This window comes from Pseudonaja textilis, chromosome 5 (genome assembly GCF_049901715.1).
Source record: "Pseudonaja textilis isolate UNSWEBS1 chromosome 5, rPseTex1.2, whole genome shotgun sequence".
Lineage (NCBI taxonomy): Eukaryota > Metazoa > Chordata > Lepidosauria > Squamata > Elapidae > Pseudonaja > Pseudonaja textilis.
The window spans coordinates 19,048,747-19,066,333 of record NC_141994.1 but is presented as its reverse complement, the minus strand read 5'-3'; the positions used below and the strand labels follow the sequence as shown (position 1 = coordinate 19,066,333).

Here is a 17,587-nt window from a genome sequence, read left to right as displayed (position 1 = left end):
TGGGCTAATGAAGAAGAGAAGTTGGATTGTGAAATGTTCCATTTTGTATGCCTTTGAAAGAATAATGACAAAGCTTGGCCCTGTAGATCAATGAAAATGTTTTCTAACAGGCAGCTCCTCTGATGTGGTTTAGAGCATAGAAGTCAAATAAATACTATATATATTTGGTTCCCAAGGATGGGGAGCCATTACCCCTCCCCCCAATAGGATACACATGAAGTGTCTTCCTTCTCTGAGCAATTTTTTTGCCAGCTCTCTCTCTCTGTTTGTGTGTGTGTGTGTGTGTGTGTGTGTGTGAGAGAGAGAGAGAGAAGCTGCACAGATATTTGGCTTCTTCATTGGTCTGGAGTTAAAGGGAAAAGATTGCTGTGATGCTCCTTGAAGCAGCAAGGGAAAAGGTTGAGTGCTCTGCATGCATTCATACATGCTCTGAAGCACCTTTCCCCTTTCAGTCCAAAATGCTGCACAGGAGTTATTTTTATTGCCTGGTTGGTAGTTGGTGTATTAATTCACAATAGTATAGCAGAGGGGCTACAGTACTATATTTTTGTTAGAGTGGAGAGACCTGGTTTCAATTTTTCACTAGATAAATACAAACCAGCTATTAGTGTTCCATCTGTATGGAGTATGTTCAGTCTAGCTAGGAAAGGATTCCTGATTCAATGATTCAGTTCCATATCTGGAGGGATTTACTTAACAGAATAACAGTTGGAAGGGTCCTTGGAGGTCTTCTAGTCCAACTCCCAGCTCAAGTGTACCCTTTCAGACAAATGGTTGAGCAATCTCTTCTTAAAAATTTCCAGTGTTGGAGCATCCACAACTTCTTGAGTCAAATTGTTCCACAGATTAATTGTCCTCACTCTCAGGAAATTTCTCCTTGGTTCTAGGTTGCTTCTCTCCTTGATTAGTTTCCACCCATTGCTTCTTGTCCTGCCCTCAGGTGCTTTGGAGAATAGCTTGACTCTCTCTTCTTTGTGGCAGCCCCTGAGATATTGGAACACTGTTATCATGCCACCCCTAATCCTTCTTTTCATTAAACTAGACAGACCCAGTTCCAGCAAAAGTAAATCTGATGCACTTACTTGAAAGTAAGTGCATCAAATTTCAGTGTGTCTTACTCAAAGCTTCATTCTTTAGTATTTCTTGTAGATTTTGGAAGACTTAATTTGTTTGGGTGTGGTAGCAAAAACAGTTGGCTGAGAGACTAACAATTCTATTGTTGAGACATCTGATGACATGGGCTTTGTTTGGGGAAAATGCTGTTAGCCTTTCTGAGTTCTCAAGAAAAGTTGCTTGTTATCCTTTGCATAAATATTAGCACTTAATGGGGTTATTTATATGAGAGCAGGCAAACTTTATTATTACTTGCTGGGTAATACATAAATGAAGTAATGTTGCCCAACCTTGATTGGTTGAAGTTGTATGGACTTCAACTCCAAGAATTTCCCAGCAAGCATTTTTCATGGTGGTTGTTAAATGAATCATGCAGTTGTTAAGCAAACTAATAAATGAACCCATTCTTCCAAATAGATATTTTTTTGCTGGAAACTGGCAGAAAATACTATAAACCAACAAAAAAATCACAAATTATAGTCACGTGACTATGGGACAATGCAACTGGCCATAGCCGTGGTCATAAATTTCCCCAGCCATTGTTGTTTAAAAAAATGAGTTATGATTTGGTGATGTATGTAAATCCAGCAAAGTTTGCTTGTACATCCAATCATGGCTAACAAAATCGTGGTTTGGTTCAGTGTTTTAATGTAATTGTCCTGCATTTTATGGAGAATTTTTTAAAAATAAACTTAAGATGCTCAAGTATTTCTTCCTAATAGCTCACAGCTAATATGATCAGAACCTTAATTTTTTTATGTGTTTGTTAAAACAAGTTACACTTTTCTTTTCCATTCCCCCAACTGCTGTCTCTTCCATAAGTCAAGGGTTGTACGTGCTTTTAATGCATAAAATTGAATTTCCTCAGACATCCCTTATTTTCATGGTGGTATCGCCTTCCATTTTGTTGATTTCTTCATATTAGAAATTTAGATATAAACCGTTTGGGACAAAAGCCTCTTTAATTTTGATCACTTTTGGAGTACACTTCAGTTTGTAGACTTGACTGAATAAATTACATTCAGAAGGGGAAAATAAGAGCAACCTGCAGCTAGAATACATAAATAAATCTTAGTTTTCCAGTTTTCCTTTGGAGAGCGATATAAACAGAAATTGAAATAGGGCAAACTATAGATGTTTTGCTGAAAATTTAGGCTAACAATTGTGTAACTTAAAGTTTTTCAGTGCTGTAGTCTTGCTTATATTCAGTAGAATTGCTGTAAGCAGATACTCTCAAGCTATTCTTCTGTATATATATTGTTGAATTTTTTTTTTTAAAAAAGGACTGATATTGAGGACCTGGCCTTGGCAATATTGATCTGCTGCTGTAAAGATCTCAGAGAGATTGAATCTGACTTGTCCATAACTTGAATGCTAAAGGGAAGAATTGTGGTTCTTTGGAATATTTTGCCAGTGGCTTTTTAAATTACAAAGAAATGTCTCCTAGAAATCTACCAGAGAAAACTAAAAGAGTTAACTGAATAAGTAATTAGTGAGGGAGATCGGATAAGTTGGTTTTGTATGTAGAACAAATGAATTGAAATGTTTTGGAAAGTTCTAAAACCTCCCCAAAATGTTCTGCTTCCATATTGGTTTGGTTTGTATTTGGTAGTAGTATATTGACATATGCTGCGTAAACTAAAATGTTCTTCAGGTATGGAGTTCTTGATGGTATCTGAGATTGGTTGTTTACTTGCAGATGTTTCATTACCCAATTTGGTAACAGCACCATTTGAGAGTGAGTGGGGGGGGTTGCTGCTTGTTTTCATATACCATAGTCATTTGTCCTTCCATACCTTGGTGGAGGTATAGTTATCTCCTGGTGTTTCCTTGATTAGTTATTATCTGTCTGATTGTTTGGCGTTGATCCCTGCTTATCTGAGTATTGGTAGCTGGAAGGCATGCTTTGAGTCTTTTTGTTCCCTTCCAAGGTTTTTTAATTGACTCTTTTGACTTGTAGTTGTGTATATATAGTTTATCTCTATCTATATTGATGGCTGATTTGCCTGAATGCTGAGCTTCCAGGAATTCCTTAACTGTTCTTTTATCTGGGATGCTGGCAGTTTTCCACTTGAAATAATGGCTGAGTCTGACTGTGTATTGTGAAATTGAGGAGTTTTCTTTGGGTTTTCTGACTTCTAGTTGGTATTCATGGATGTCCTCTCTGCTTCTCTATTTTACATAAGTAGACCTGGATATCTATGAGACAGCCTGCTCCCATTGGCTCTCTGGCCACCCACTTAAGGAAGAGCAAGATTATTCAAGATTCTCTCTCTTAAAATATATATAATTTACCAGATTCTGGGAGATGGGCTTTCTTGATTGCTGGAGCAGCATTCCCCAAAGCACCAATCTCAGCTGTTTTCACAGGCCTTGGAGATGATCTTAGAGATAGTCCTTTTGTGTAAGAATGTATGTGTATATGAGGTTATGATTCCTTGGCATAGGAATAGTTTATTGTTGATTATTTTAATCTTCTTTTTGCATGGTGGTAAATTGATTGGAGGTGATTATTTGAATGGCATGTAAGCTTAATATTCTATGATTGTTATTCCCAGTGGCTCAAGGAAACTCATATCCAGGTGACTCATATCCAGGTGATTAAATAATGCAAAAGCCATGCAAAAAAAATTGTCATTTGGGCCACAGGTAAGAGATATAGGAAGCGTATGTGAGATAGAGTCGTGGATGATGTATTTAAGGAACTACCTATTGTTGACTATAATTAAAGAAGAGTTGACATGCTGAGGAGAATTGATATGGTGTTCACATTATTGTATGCTAACCCACAACAGAATCTGGTTGCGTTTGGCCTAGTGTGATGCGCAGAAGGAATCACTGAACGAACCAAAGTGTAAAACCATAATTGGCTGATGGTTAAAATTGGATTCACACATTACGTTTTTCTTTTATCCATGGAATTTTGAACAAGTCCTGGTTCACACATGACATTATGGCATTCATGAAGGTTTGTACTCTAAAATTTCTGGACTTACATACTACTCTAGGCCATAAGTAAATAAACCACTTGCTGAGAATAGCCCATATCTCTACTTGTTGTGCAAATGCAGATTTAACTATTCTGAAGTTTTTTCACCTGAATAATAACGAGCAGAAAGTCCACACACATTCAGTCTCCAGGGAATTACTTTTTTTTTATTTTTTAGAAACGCTTTCTTCTACATTTGTCTCATCCTGTTTTAAGACCTTTTTTAAAGATGGTTATATATTCTACCAGAAAACTCTGAGTACTTCTTGAGTGAGACATTCTGTGTTACAACTGGTGCTGGTACACTGTTAAATGAATTACAACTTTACACTTTGGTTGTCCTTGGTGTCAAGTCAACTAAATCATATTCAGGGGGTTATTTTCAGACTTTTTGAAGTGCAAGAGTGAAACATTTAAGTTACAGTGTTTTTAGATAAATATTCACCAGGAAAGATTAATATTAGAAGTTAAACTTACTGATAGAGGTATTTTAAATGGTTGGAAGCTTTGCATCATGCGTGACTTATATAATGTGTTTCTCTTTCTCCAAAGCATCTCCACTGTTGCTTTATGCAAATCGGCGTGATCTTCAGCTGGTGGATGCTGCGGACGTGACCGAGAATGCTACGATTGTGGTGGGTGGCTTGGAAGATGCTGCTGCGCTGGACTTTGTCTTCATCCACGGCTTGATATACTGGAGCGACGTCAGCGAAGAAGCCATTAAACGTACAGAATTCAACCAATCCGGAAATGTGCAAAACATTGTCATTTCTGGGCTCTTGTCACCTGATGGGCTAGCTTGTGATTGGCTGGGTGAAAAACTGTACTGGACAGATTCTGAAACAAACCGGATCGAAGTTTCCAATTTGGATGGATCTTTGCGAAAGGTTTTATTCTGGCAAGAGCTGGATCAACCCAGAGCGATTGCATTAGATCCTGCAAGAGGGTAGGTCCATTTCTTTATGGGGTCAGAGCAATTTTTGCCAGCTCAGTAGAGGCCTCTGAGCAAAGAGGACATGTCCAAACTGATGCTCTGCTGTGTCATTGTTTCAAAACTTTAATTAAGCCATAATATAGGCTGTCTTCCCAGGAAACCCTGCTTGTATACCATGAGGGTTGTAGGCTAGGCTGGGAAGTTGAAGGAACGTACTGAAAGGAGATGGTGGCAATCCTTTTTCATCTGGGCCCCAGACAAGCCTAACATGAGGGAGGGACTTTATTTTTGTGAAGTATGCTTTAAAAAAAGTTCTTAATTTTCCAGCATCCAAGAATAAGAAGTTAAATGATTCAAGCTCAATTGCATTAGCGCTTTTATGCATAGATTCATGAATCACAATACCTGCAGCATGAGAAGCAAAAATTAGACAAACTAAAGGGTGAGGAGACCATGCAGATGAATAGGCAGAGCTTCCATCGCAATTGCCATCTTGGCTTTCGGACTGTGCTCTGTTGACAGTCCTGGAAGGATCCAAATCACTATAAATATTAACAGTAGGAAAAATAACAGGAGTAGGGTGTGCAAAACCCTCTTGTTTGGGGGAGGATGGAATGTTTTGAGCAATTCTGGAAATTCCATCTTTGTTGCAGACTGTACCTATCCCTGTCTTTTAGGGATGCTAAGTAAGAATAACTATAGTAAATACTCACGTTTTCACAAGTCTTGTTTTGGCCACCAACGGCAGTGGCCATGTCTTGTTATCCATGGACAAGGTGCTACCTTAAGCGTTTCAAAGAAGTAAGGCATCTATAATGCTCCTTAAAACCTTTGGTACGGGGGAAATCGGCCTTTGGAAGGCTTAATACACCAATGCTAGCCCCTCTAAAACAGGTAGCATTTTGGGGCTTCTCCCACTTGGGGTGCGGGGGGGGGGGAGAGCTCTTTAAATGGCTATGAAGTGGTCCACAGGTATGTTGTAAGTTTTTGTTTATCCTTGTATGTGGAATGACCTTGAAAGTCAACCAATGTATGTCAACTACCTGTTCTCTTTATCCCGGATGTCAAATGTCCTTGTGCTTGCAGAATGTGGATTTCTTTGCCAGAATGATCAAAACGTAAGTGTTCTGTACAGTGGTGGTTGGTGTCCTCTTCATTTTTTTAAAAGACATACCAGGTATACTATGTACTCTGTGAAGAGGTGCCTCCTTTTTTGAGAGAGAGAGACAGATGAACATTTTTCATTGCAAATACATTGTTTTGCTTCACGTCAAGGTTGGCTGTTCTCCTCTTGGTTTTAATCATAAAACCTAGTGTGAGCTATAGGATTTAAAGTCTTCCTTGAAAATGGTCATTTAAGTATTGCCAACAGCTCATTAGTAACAAGATTCTCAGCTTTCCCTAATTTCTTCTTCCTACATCTTCACCTTGTCCTCACTTTGACACTGAAGGTGAAATGTCAAGCTAATTAAATTCAAATGTATTTTGTGGATTTTTAAAAAAATAAATTGTGAGTTTCAATGTTGAATCATGATAATATAATCTGCTAACTCTATATGTCAGAATTATTACCTAAATCTCTTGCTTTGAGAGCAGATTCCTTAGGTATATGTTACTCAGAGAGTAAACACAAAGAACAATGAGAAGTTCTCTCACTGAATTTCATTTCAGTTTTGCAGGAGTTGTTGCAGGCAGTGCATCTGAATTAGAATCCAAATGATCATTCTCAGAAATTTAACAATACGTGAAAGCTCAATTATTTCCTGAAGAAATGCCTAACTGGCACACTAAATTGCCACCTCACTGGATATTCATTGACAGGAAATTGTTAACAGTATCTGCTCTCCATTCCAATTGTGCATAAAATGAGAGCTGATTTTTAAGTGATAGCTCATGGAAAAAAGGCATATTAAATAGAATTCTGTTTGCCTAGCTTGAAAAGCATGTCACAAAGAAAGAAAACAAAAAGTGTGTTTTTATAAATGCATGATCAAAATGAACAAATAAAAATTGAGTAAAGGTTAAAATTACACAAAAATGTTGAAATAAATTTACCTCAGATATATTTACAGAGGCAGTAAAAATAACTCTTTGCAGCTATAGAAGCATAATCCTGTAAACTCTTTACTAATTAGAGTTAGCAGCCAAGTTAGCAGCAACCATCTCAGTTTGTTCATTCTCACTCTTAGCACCAATTCACAGTTCCTCCCATGATTAAGAAGGCCTGCTATACTTGAGGCTTTTAGTTTGGAGGAAAGAGGAGACGTGATGGAAAACATCCTAAAAACTTTGCAGTATTATATATTACAGGTCATCCCCGACGTAACTACTATCTATTTATTGACCATTCAGAGTTACTGTGGCATAAAAAGGTGACTTGACCATTTTTCACCTTAATGACTGTTGCAACATCCCCATCATCATGTGATCAAAATTCATACACTTGGCAACTAACTCGTATTTATGATGGTTGCAGTGTCCCAGGGTCATACGGATTACATTTTGCCACTTTCTGACAAGCAAAGTCAGTGGGGAAGCCAGATTCATGTAACAACTGTGTTCCTAACTTAACAGCTGCAGTGATTCACCTAACAACTGTGGCAAGGAAGGTCTTAAAATGGGGCAAAATTCACTTAACAGATGTCTCGCTTGGCAGTAGAAATTGTGGGTCCAATTGTAACCTGTTTCCCCGAAAATATGACCTACCCTGAAAGTAAGTCCTAGGTTGATTTTTACCCGTGCGCCCAATATAAGCCCTACCCTCCAAAGAAGCCCTAATTAAGATCCCACCCACTCCAGAATGGATGGGTAAAAATTAAGCTAGGGTGGGGATGAGGGAGTGAAGTTGCCCTACTACTTGCCTTTGGATTGATCCAGAGCTCAGTTATTGGCTGCAGAGGCCTTCAGGAAAGCCTTGCCAGCCGCAGAAGAAGAAGTTCTTGAAGGCCTCTGACAGCGAAAAGGAGGCCGGGGTGATGTGCGCATGTGAGGTTAGTCAGTGGATGACTTCCCCCCAAAATAAGACCTGGTGCCTTTTGTGGCAGAAAAAATAAATAAGACAAGGTCTTATTTTCGGGGAAATATGATAGTCATAAATGGAGGACTGCCTGTAAGGATTACATATAACCTGCTTGGTAAATTCAGGCAACAGATTTTGGCATGTGTTTCTCTGCAGGCTGCATCCCAACATCAGCCAAGAAATAGAACCGAGATAAGTTTTGCATGTTGAAATGCAGTCTGAAGGATTCATAATCAGGGAGGCACGATGTTGGCACGGTCCCTCTGGGAGAGAGCTTTGGTCATAATGTTTGCAAGGTGCTTTTTTACATGAAGATGATTCCAGTCTTTGGTAGAAAGAACCAGGTTCAGAATTAGTGCTGGATTTAGCAGCTTCTGTAAATGGTGCCATCAGCACAAGGGAATTGGTCTTTAGAGGTCCTTTTTGCTTCTTTTGACCATGATTGAACGTTGTGGTCCATTTGGGCTTCCTGGGTGTGGAGTTTTGTTTTTTTTTCTTTTCAGAAATGGAAGAGGAACTTCCCCCATCCCTATTTTTCTAAATATATCAGAAATAATTAAAACAAACAAACAAGCCAGCCCTACCCAAGAGAGATGCAATCCAAAATGATGCCAGAAATTTACAGGGAACCCTCAATTTATGGACAGAATTTGCATTGCCAAGCAAGTTGATTGCTAAGTGAGCTACACTCAATTTTATGACCTTTTTGTCATGGTTGTTAAGAAAATGACTGCTGTTTTTAAGCAAATCATGCCATCGTTAAGCGTATCTGGCTTCTGTTGATTTGTTTGTTGGGAGCCAGTTGGGAAGGTTTGCAAATGGCGATTACAGGACCTGGGTTGCTGCAACTGTCATAAATAGCACGCCATTTGCCAAGTCCCCAAATTTTGATCATCCAATCATGGAGATGCTGCAATGGTCATCACTGTGAAGACGGGTCATAAATCACTTTTTCCAGTGCTGTTGTAAAGGAATGATTGTAAGTACAGGACTGCCTGAACCAGGATATGCCTACTTCACAGACTAACCCCATTATCCAACTCAGATCAAGAACAGAGGTAACAAGCAACGTACTTAATTGATATTTTGCTTCTGTTTGGAAGATGCTTACAGTGTATGGCGGGGGGGAGAAATGGACTTATTTTTTTATTTTTTTTTAAATCTCAGGTTCATGTACTGGACGGACTGGGGAGAAATGCCAAAGATAGAACGGGCTGGGATGGATGGTTCAAGCCGTTCAGTTATCATCAATGCAGATATTTATTGGCCAAACGGATTAACCTTGGATTATGAAGAACAGAAGCTGTACTGGGCAGATGCCAAACTGAACTTCATTCACAGATCAAACCTGGATGGGACACATAGGTAGGAATTAAGATGGTGATTTTATAGGAAACCTGCGTTTTTAATCCTAGACAAATGGAAAAGGAAGCCCTCGTCTTACAATATTGTAATTGAGCCGTGAATTACAATCTTAAGCCAGGATGGACAACTATAACTTCTTTATTGCCTATGGACCTCAATCCCCAGAATTCTGGGAGTTGAAGTCCACAGGTAGTAAAGAGGCCGCAGTGGCCCACTCCTGGTCCTAAGTCATGGTTGTCATTAAACAGGTCGCCATGTGTCTGTGACTAATTTTTTTGCAGTGGTTATTAAATGAATCCGTTATACCCAATGGACATTTTTTTTTTGCCAGACCCCTGAAGTCTAAACTGGTGAAAAATCACCAAAAATCATGTTCACCTGGCTACAGGACACTGCAAAAGACTATAAATGCAAGCTGGTTGTGCAAAATGTGGTCTTAGGTTGTGGTCGTTGGAACTCCAGCATCAGGTTCTAAGTACCTTTTTAAAAGTTTGGTACCATTGTAAATTTGAATAGTTGCTACGCAACAGATTGTTAAGCGAGGGCAGTCTGTAATAGAAGCCCATGATTTCTCTGCTTTTGTTTTATTTTGTTAAATTTCAGATATCTTGATTTAGAATCATACTTTGTTTTTATCTACAAAAGAAAGGTAAGGACAGTTAATTTTCTATGAATTTCCAAAGGAAGTTTCTTAAATTTGTTTGATTCAAGTAAAATCAAATGAGAATGAGATTATTCTCTCAAGAGTTCTCACTATTAGAATTACTGTCAAGATGTGTATTCTTATCTTTCTGAAAAGATGGTTCTATCTTGCAAAATGTTTCTGTGTATAGATAAATGTGAAGAGAGAAATGTCATTTTATACCCACTGATTGGGTTGAATTTTAGTATTGGGATATTCCTGCTTTTGAGAATGGCTTTTAACTACAAAAGCTGGCATTTGAAAAAAAAAAAAAAAAAGTGAATGAAACAGTGTGCTTAATGCTTACATTTAATTTTTTTTTGTTTATTTTGCATGCTATGTGGAATTCTTTCAACTGGGGGTAAATTACGATAGTGAATATTAAGTGTGGGAAAATTATGCAGCTATTCAAAACTTTAAAATATTTATGAAGTCATTTGTTTAAAGTGCACTGAAATATAGAAACATTTACAAGTATGGCATATCTTTGAATGGTATAATTTTCAGTCATTAATAGTCTGAATCAATAGCAGAAAGGAAAAAGAAGTGTTTGGCTTAACAATGGTCCCTATCAATATAGGTAGTCCTCAATTTACAAGTTTGTTTAATGACCGTTCAAAGCTATAATCTTATTGAAGAAAGTGACTTATGACCATTTTTCACACTTATAACTGTTGTAGCATCCTCATGGTCACATGATTTACATTTGGATGCTTGACAGCTGACTCATATTTATGACGGTTGCAGTGTCCTGAAGCCATGTGATCCCCTTTTGTGATCTTCTGACAAGCAAAGTCAATGGAGAAGCCAGATTCATTTAACAGCCATATTACTAATTTAACAACTGCAGTGATTCACTTAACATATGTAACAAGAGCAGTTGTAAAAGGGGGGCAAAACTCACTTAACAAATTTCTCACTTAACAACATAAATGTTGGGCTCAATTGTGGCTGTAACTTGAGAACTACCTATATTGTCCCTTCCCTAACATATAGCTGAGTAAGGATTACTCACAATGTGCTCTTCTAATTGGATCTGACCACATGTAGAAGAACACACAATAATAATGTACCCCATAACAAATTGCAAGCTGGGGAAGCTTTTTCTCATAATGATGAAATTGGTTTATCTGTAATTTTGTTCAGTTGGTTTGTGTTGCTGATTTTTTTTTTTAATTGTCAGTTGGAGTCACCCCTATACTTGCTGGATTCACTGTAGTTATTTATCTTTGTTTATTTTTTTTAAGTGAGCTCCAAAGAACCACTGGATGAATGTGGCCTGTTTTTTTCAGAATAATGATTAAAAAAAAACTTTTTTGAGGTCACTCTGGGCAATAGCCCAGGGTGTTTTTGTAATGATGTTCTAATGGCTTGAGTGTCTAAATTCAGTGCCAGGAAAAGTGCTCTTTTCCTCTACACCCAGTCCTTTTTAGGACCTGACTATAAATCTCACCCAGTCCTTTTTAGGACCTGACTATATTAAAAATATGTTACAGTCTTAATGTAAAAGACCATACTTAATGTAAAGACTGAATGTAAAGAATTATCTTTGAATGTAGTTATATTAAGAGATAATTATTTATTGAAGTGACTTTTGTGCATTTTTGCAACTGTGTGAATCATTTTTGGCTGATGTCTATGCCTCCTATTATTTATCTCAATTCCCACCCCCCCATTTTGATATTATTTGCCAATGATTTTCTCAATAAGACAAACCCAAAAGGATGGCAAATGAATGTCCAGTCATTCAGCAGTTATATCCAAGTTGCTTCATTGAAAATGTGATCAAAGAAATTGATCACATTTTATTAAATTTCAATAGAAATTTAAATGTAATCAAAGATGAATGAAAATTAAAATAGTGTGTTTTTGTTTCAAAAATTACTCATTTGAAATGGAAAGAATAAGGAAAAAAAAGTATTTACGTGTCACTTTTGTGAATTATTACTGTTTGCTTCCATAGTAATTATTGACTGGCATATAAAATAAGTTGTGACAAGGTGGTATTGCCCAAAGACACCCAGGTACGCACATCAGGAGTGTTATCATGTGTGTTTTGTTCCAAAATGCTGATGTGATGGCTAGGGCCCTATTTGTTTTTGTCTTTTGTTTTCTGTACAGTGGTGGTGAGTTCAGAAGCATGTTAATCCATTTCAATCTACTGTGGTAATCAGTTAACATTGTTTGCTCTTACATTAAGTGCTTCTATATATTAAGTAATGGTTGATTATGTGCCATGAAGTCATTGTCGATGCTTAGCAACCACATAGATTTTTTCTGTGGTTACCTAAGTGGTTCTTCAGCTTTGCCAACTGCATCCCCATCCACTGAATTGAATGTCACACACCTTCGTGCTGCTTGTCCTCTTCTTCTCATTCGCTCCACTTTTCCCAGCTTTAAAGCCTTTTCCAGAGAACATAAAGTGTCCACAATAGGGTAATTTTAACCTATCATTTATGCCTCAAGTGAGAACTCCGGGCCGATTTGTTCTAGCATCCATTTGTTTCCTTGGCTGTCCGTGAAATTTTTGGGATTGTCTTCCAACATCAAAGTTCAGAGTCTTCAAGTCCTATGTTCACTCCTGTAGATCAGGGGCATCAAAGGTAAGGCCCGTGGGCTGGATCCAGCCCGCAGGGTGCTTAGGTCTGGCCCGTGGGGCTGTCCTGGAAATAGCGAAGGACTGGCCCACGGTGCCTCTGCCAGTGAAAAAGGGAGCTTGGATGGGCCACGCGCAGCCCTCCCAGGCTCCGTTTTCAGCCATGATGGCATCATGTAGCCCTCTGAAAATATAGTTCCTTTTTCTTTGGTAGAGGCCTGCAGGAGGCCGTTGTATCTGAAAATGGAGCCTGGGAGGGCCACGCGCAGCTCTTCCAGGCTCAGTTTTTGCTGGCAGATGGCTGCAAGAGGATCCCCCCAGTCCTGCCCAGGCCACCATAGGTGACCCCAACGTTGAGCCGGCCATGCTCACCCTGGCCATATGCGCCGGGGCCCCCACGGTCAAACACAACCCTGATGCAGTCCTCAGTGATACTGAGTTTGATACCTCTGCGGTAGATTGTTAGAGAGAATATCATGGCTTGCATTGCTCTGATTTTTGTAGGTAGATACAGGTAGTCCTTGACTTACGACCACAACTGAGCCCAAAGTTCTGTTGCTAAGTAAGACATTTGTTAAGTGAGTTTTGCCCCATTTCATCACCATTTTTGCCACAATTGTTAAGTGAATCATTGCAGTTGATAATTTAATGATATGGTTGTTAAGTGAACCTGGCTTCCTCATTGATTTTGCTCACCAAAAAGTTGCCAAAAGGGATTGCATGACCTTGGGACTCAGCAAGAACGGTCATAAGTATGAACCAATTGCCAAGCAACTGAATTTTGATCACATGACCATGGGGATACTGCAAAGGTTGTAAGTGTGAAAAATGGTCGTACGTCACTTTCTTCAGTGCCGTTGTGACTTTGAACGGTCACTACACGAACTGTTGTAAGTCAAGGTCTACCTGTGCACATCTCAGCAACTGAATATTTTTCCAAAGTCTTCATGGCTGCTCTACAAGTGCTAGTCTCCAGCGTATTTCTTGACTGCTTTTTACTTCACTGTTGATGGTTGATCCTAAAAGGAAGATGCTGCCCGCCATTTCAATATCATCATTGACAATTCTTAGGCTGACTTACATAGTTGAACTCTCACATTTTATTATCTCCCCACAAAAGAAGTGAAACACTGAGCATCTCAAGATTGGTCTGAAAGAAATATTCTAATGCAATCCGAGCTTTGCTGAATTAATAGCCTTATCAAAAGTACAGATTAGTTATAATTAATGATTGTAATTGCCAGGGTTATAAAGAACCAGGATGATTCATTCTATAAATGGATAGTTACACATTTAATACAAAGAAGTTCCTAGGAGTTAATGGGAGAATGCTGAAAAACAGTGGAGTAAATTCTGTTAAGTTATAGGAAAAGGAAGAATTCTGATTTTAGAATCTTATTTCATCTTTTTTTTCCAGCTAAGCCCTTGATCAGTTGACAGATACCTGTTAAAGAGTGGCTTATGCACTTCACTAAGATACTCTGGAATTATTTCTTAGATCCCAGTCCAAATCTCTTTCAAATATTGGATTTTTGCCTGGTTAATATATGAGATTAAGGGCTTTATTACAAGCCTTTCAGACAGTAAAAGACAGGAAATACTGTCTCCAGAAATAGTCCTTTTTCTCATTAGTGGAGCAAAACAGTAGTTTAAACTTTCCTGACAAGTGGAAGAATCTGTTTAAGACACTATCTCTCAAAGCAGTGGTGACCAATCAATCGACTAATGGCTTGTACACCTTCTGGACATCTCTTCCAAGTTGCATATCTGAGCAAATCAAGATGCTTGGAAGAAATACATTTCAGTATAGTCTCAAATTAAGGTCGTTGTAGGATTAAGTAAAAATTCAGTAACGTGACTCTTGAGTTATCTTGCCAAGAAGGGGTTAATCATGCCAAGCCTGCAAATTTTATGAATCTGGTGATGGCATTTGACACAACAGATAGAAGTAGGCTGTAGCAAAAGTTCTACTGTCCTTGTTGTTTATCCTGATTTTTGTCAATTGTCATTTTATATATAGATATTTTCCCTTTCATTTGACTCTGATTATTTTGTATTCACCAACCCCTATGTTAGGGACAAAGGAAAGGACCTCTTCATTGGTTTGAGACAAAATCATGTTGACACAAGATGATGTGGTTCCTAAACTGTCCCAGACACAAACCGTTTAAGCTCTGAAGTTTCACCAAACTTGGAATAAAGTCCACAAAGAACCTGTTAACCAGCGTCATCCTTTTAACATGATCCTGCCTGTGTGCAATTCCAGCTTCCTTGTTCTTGCATTTTAAGTCAGTTGCACTTTCCCAAGATTGTTTTTCAGAGTGGTTGCCTCATATATAGAATGTTAATTTGGATTTAATTGAGTCATGCCTCTGCAGCCAAGTTGGTCGATAAGTTTGAACGTCATTAGGAACAGAAAGAATTGTTGCACTAGCTTAATCTGAGCCGCCACCTGAGTCTCCAGGTGCAAAGCTGAATCCAAATCTTACTCCAGCCTGTGAACCTTATAATTTTAAAATGTTGATTTTAAAGTAATTTTTATATTTTAATGGTAATTTTATACATGTGTATATGTTGATTAGAGAAATGAAATACAAAAAGACCCAAACTTGATACCACCACATCCAAAAGAGATTGAAATCTGATTCCAGAGGATACTTGATTTCTGATCAGGATCAGTTCTATCACCCGACCGGGCAGGAGGGGAGGCCTCAAGCTCAGAATTAGCCTTGATTCCTTGCACAGCCACGAGAAATCCAGAACTGACTCTCATTAAGCTCCATAGAGCCTTATCTGTCCGTTCCCAAGCTGAAGCTCGCTGGGGAACTTTCCTATATAACAGGCAGAATATAATAAAGCAGCAAGTTTGAATTCTATATGTGTGGGTCTGGGTGTTTGTGCCTGACAATTTTTGAACCTACCCTAACACATTGCTGGCCAAACATCAACCAAAGGAAGAGAAATCTCATCTGCATTTTGATGGCATATTGGTGAACTGCCTCATAGACTTTACATTCACGTTAAATAACATGAGATATAAGATCTTGTTCTCACAATGGCATCTCCTCCATTTTTGGGTAGTAGAAAAGGACCCCTCCATCAGGCCCATGAGAATCGCTAGTGTACAGGAACTAAATACATGAGATCCTTCTTTGACATCCCCTGAAACAGCCTTTGAGGAAGGAGCAGGACCATTATAAAACCATTTACAACACTGATTAGAGCAGTGGCCCTCAGCCTTTTGAACACCAGGGACCGGTTCCGTGGAGAGAGGTTTTTCCACAAACCAGAGGGGGTGTGGTTTCCCAGGCTGCCTGCATCCTGTGGATGAGGCTTCCCTTGTTTGCACGGCCTGGTTTCTTACGTGCCACGGACCATGCTGGTCCACGAACAAGGGTTGAGGACCCCTGGATTAGGGTATTCCTAGTTTTCTAAGTCATATACCACCAGTTAGTTGCTGCTGGGTTCTTCCTAGAGCAGGGGTGTGAAACTCGATTTCATTGAGGGCTACATCAGGGTTGTGTTTGGACTTCGGGGGGCTGGGGGTGGGCATGGCCAGCTCGACGTCACTTGTGTTGGGGGTGCATGTGGTAGCCCAAGCGTTCTGACAGCAAAAACAGGGTCCTGAGCTCCGTTTTTACTGGCAGAGGCACCAAGGGCTGATCCTTCACTGTTTCCAGGGTGGCCCCATGGACCGGGCTGGGCCATGGACCTTGAGTTTGATACCCTGTCTTAGAGCAATTACATGCAATTCAGTTAACATGAATGAATTAGTGTTGTCTTCTTTCAGAATGTTGTTTTTGAGTTCCCAGTCTACCTAATAATCCTACAATCCTCAAAGGAATCCTTTCTAAGTAAACCAGACCAGGAAGTCAGCAGCACAAGAGGACCAAAACTATTTCATTTGGCTATAGTAAGAGAATTTTGCAATGCACCTTCTCCAGTTAATTTGGAAGGCATTTCCTGAGCCATTTCTGAATATTATCTTGAGTCTCTGGACTTTAAAAAATGCTCCAGCTCTTTTGGGTAACAGTTCCTGTATATTTGTGGCAATGTCTCTTCAGGTCTGGATCCAAGTTCTGAACAATGACTAAGCAGGGTGCTACTTAACTAAGGCCATCTAGATATTGCCACACACTAGAGCAGGGGTCGCCAACCTTTTGGACCTCAGGGACCACCAAACTTATAATTTTAAATCCCAGGGACCACTAACCGATGCTGTGGGCATGGCCTGAATTTGTGGGTGTGGCTTGGTGGTCATGTGACTAGCTGGGCATGGCTTTTATGTAAATATTATGAATATTTATATAAATATTGAATTTTTATTAAAAAAGAGCAACTTTTACCCAAAATCAGGCAAAGCAGGCAGGCAGATTGAGTTTCTCACAGAATCACAGATTCATTCAGAGTTCTATCTATCTGCCATCGGCTAGCTCAGTCTGTCACATAAAATTTGCTTGCCATGAGTCTGCATTGAATAATAGAACCTTCAGTCCTAAGGGAGGTTCGGCTGTGCTTAAAAACAGAGCCAAAGATCTAAAGACTAGCTAGAAAGCAAGAAAGCAAGAAACCAATCATTTCCTGTTTCCTATCTAATCTAAGGCACAACAGAACAGATGATGGTTGGAAAAAAGAAAAATTTAGCAATTTAGCAGGCAAGTTTGCCGGGTAAGGAGTGAGTGGGCGGGGAGGGTTCCCGTGGGCCATGTGGGCGGTGCAGCCTTGTGTTTCTGCGCAGCCTGGATTAATTGCTGGGGGGGGGGGTTGCTCTGGGGGTGAGATTTCTCTGCAGCCTACCAAAATTTTCTCACGGCCCACCAGTTGGCGACCGCTGCACTAGAGGCAGTGTGATAGAAACATTGATGTACAAATTGCAGAATTTTAAGGAA

The 17,587-nt window shown here is 39.3% G+C and overlaps 1 protein-coding gene across 1 annotated transcript in view; it reads left to right on the top strand.

Moving 5' to 3' along the window:
• Nucleotides 1–17,587, top strand: part of LRP6 (LDL receptor related protein 6) — a 72,780-nt gene that overhangs the window by 4,438 nt on the left and 50,755 nt on the right. Inside the window, exons 2-3 of the mRNA XM_026702188.2 lie at nt 4,655–5,048; nt 9,223–9,420. Of these exons, the coding sequence (XP_026557973.1) occupies nt 4,655–5,048; nt 9,223–9,420 (592 nt within the window). The remainder of the gene's footprint in view (nt 1–4,654; nt 5,049–9,222; nt 9,421–17,587) is intronic.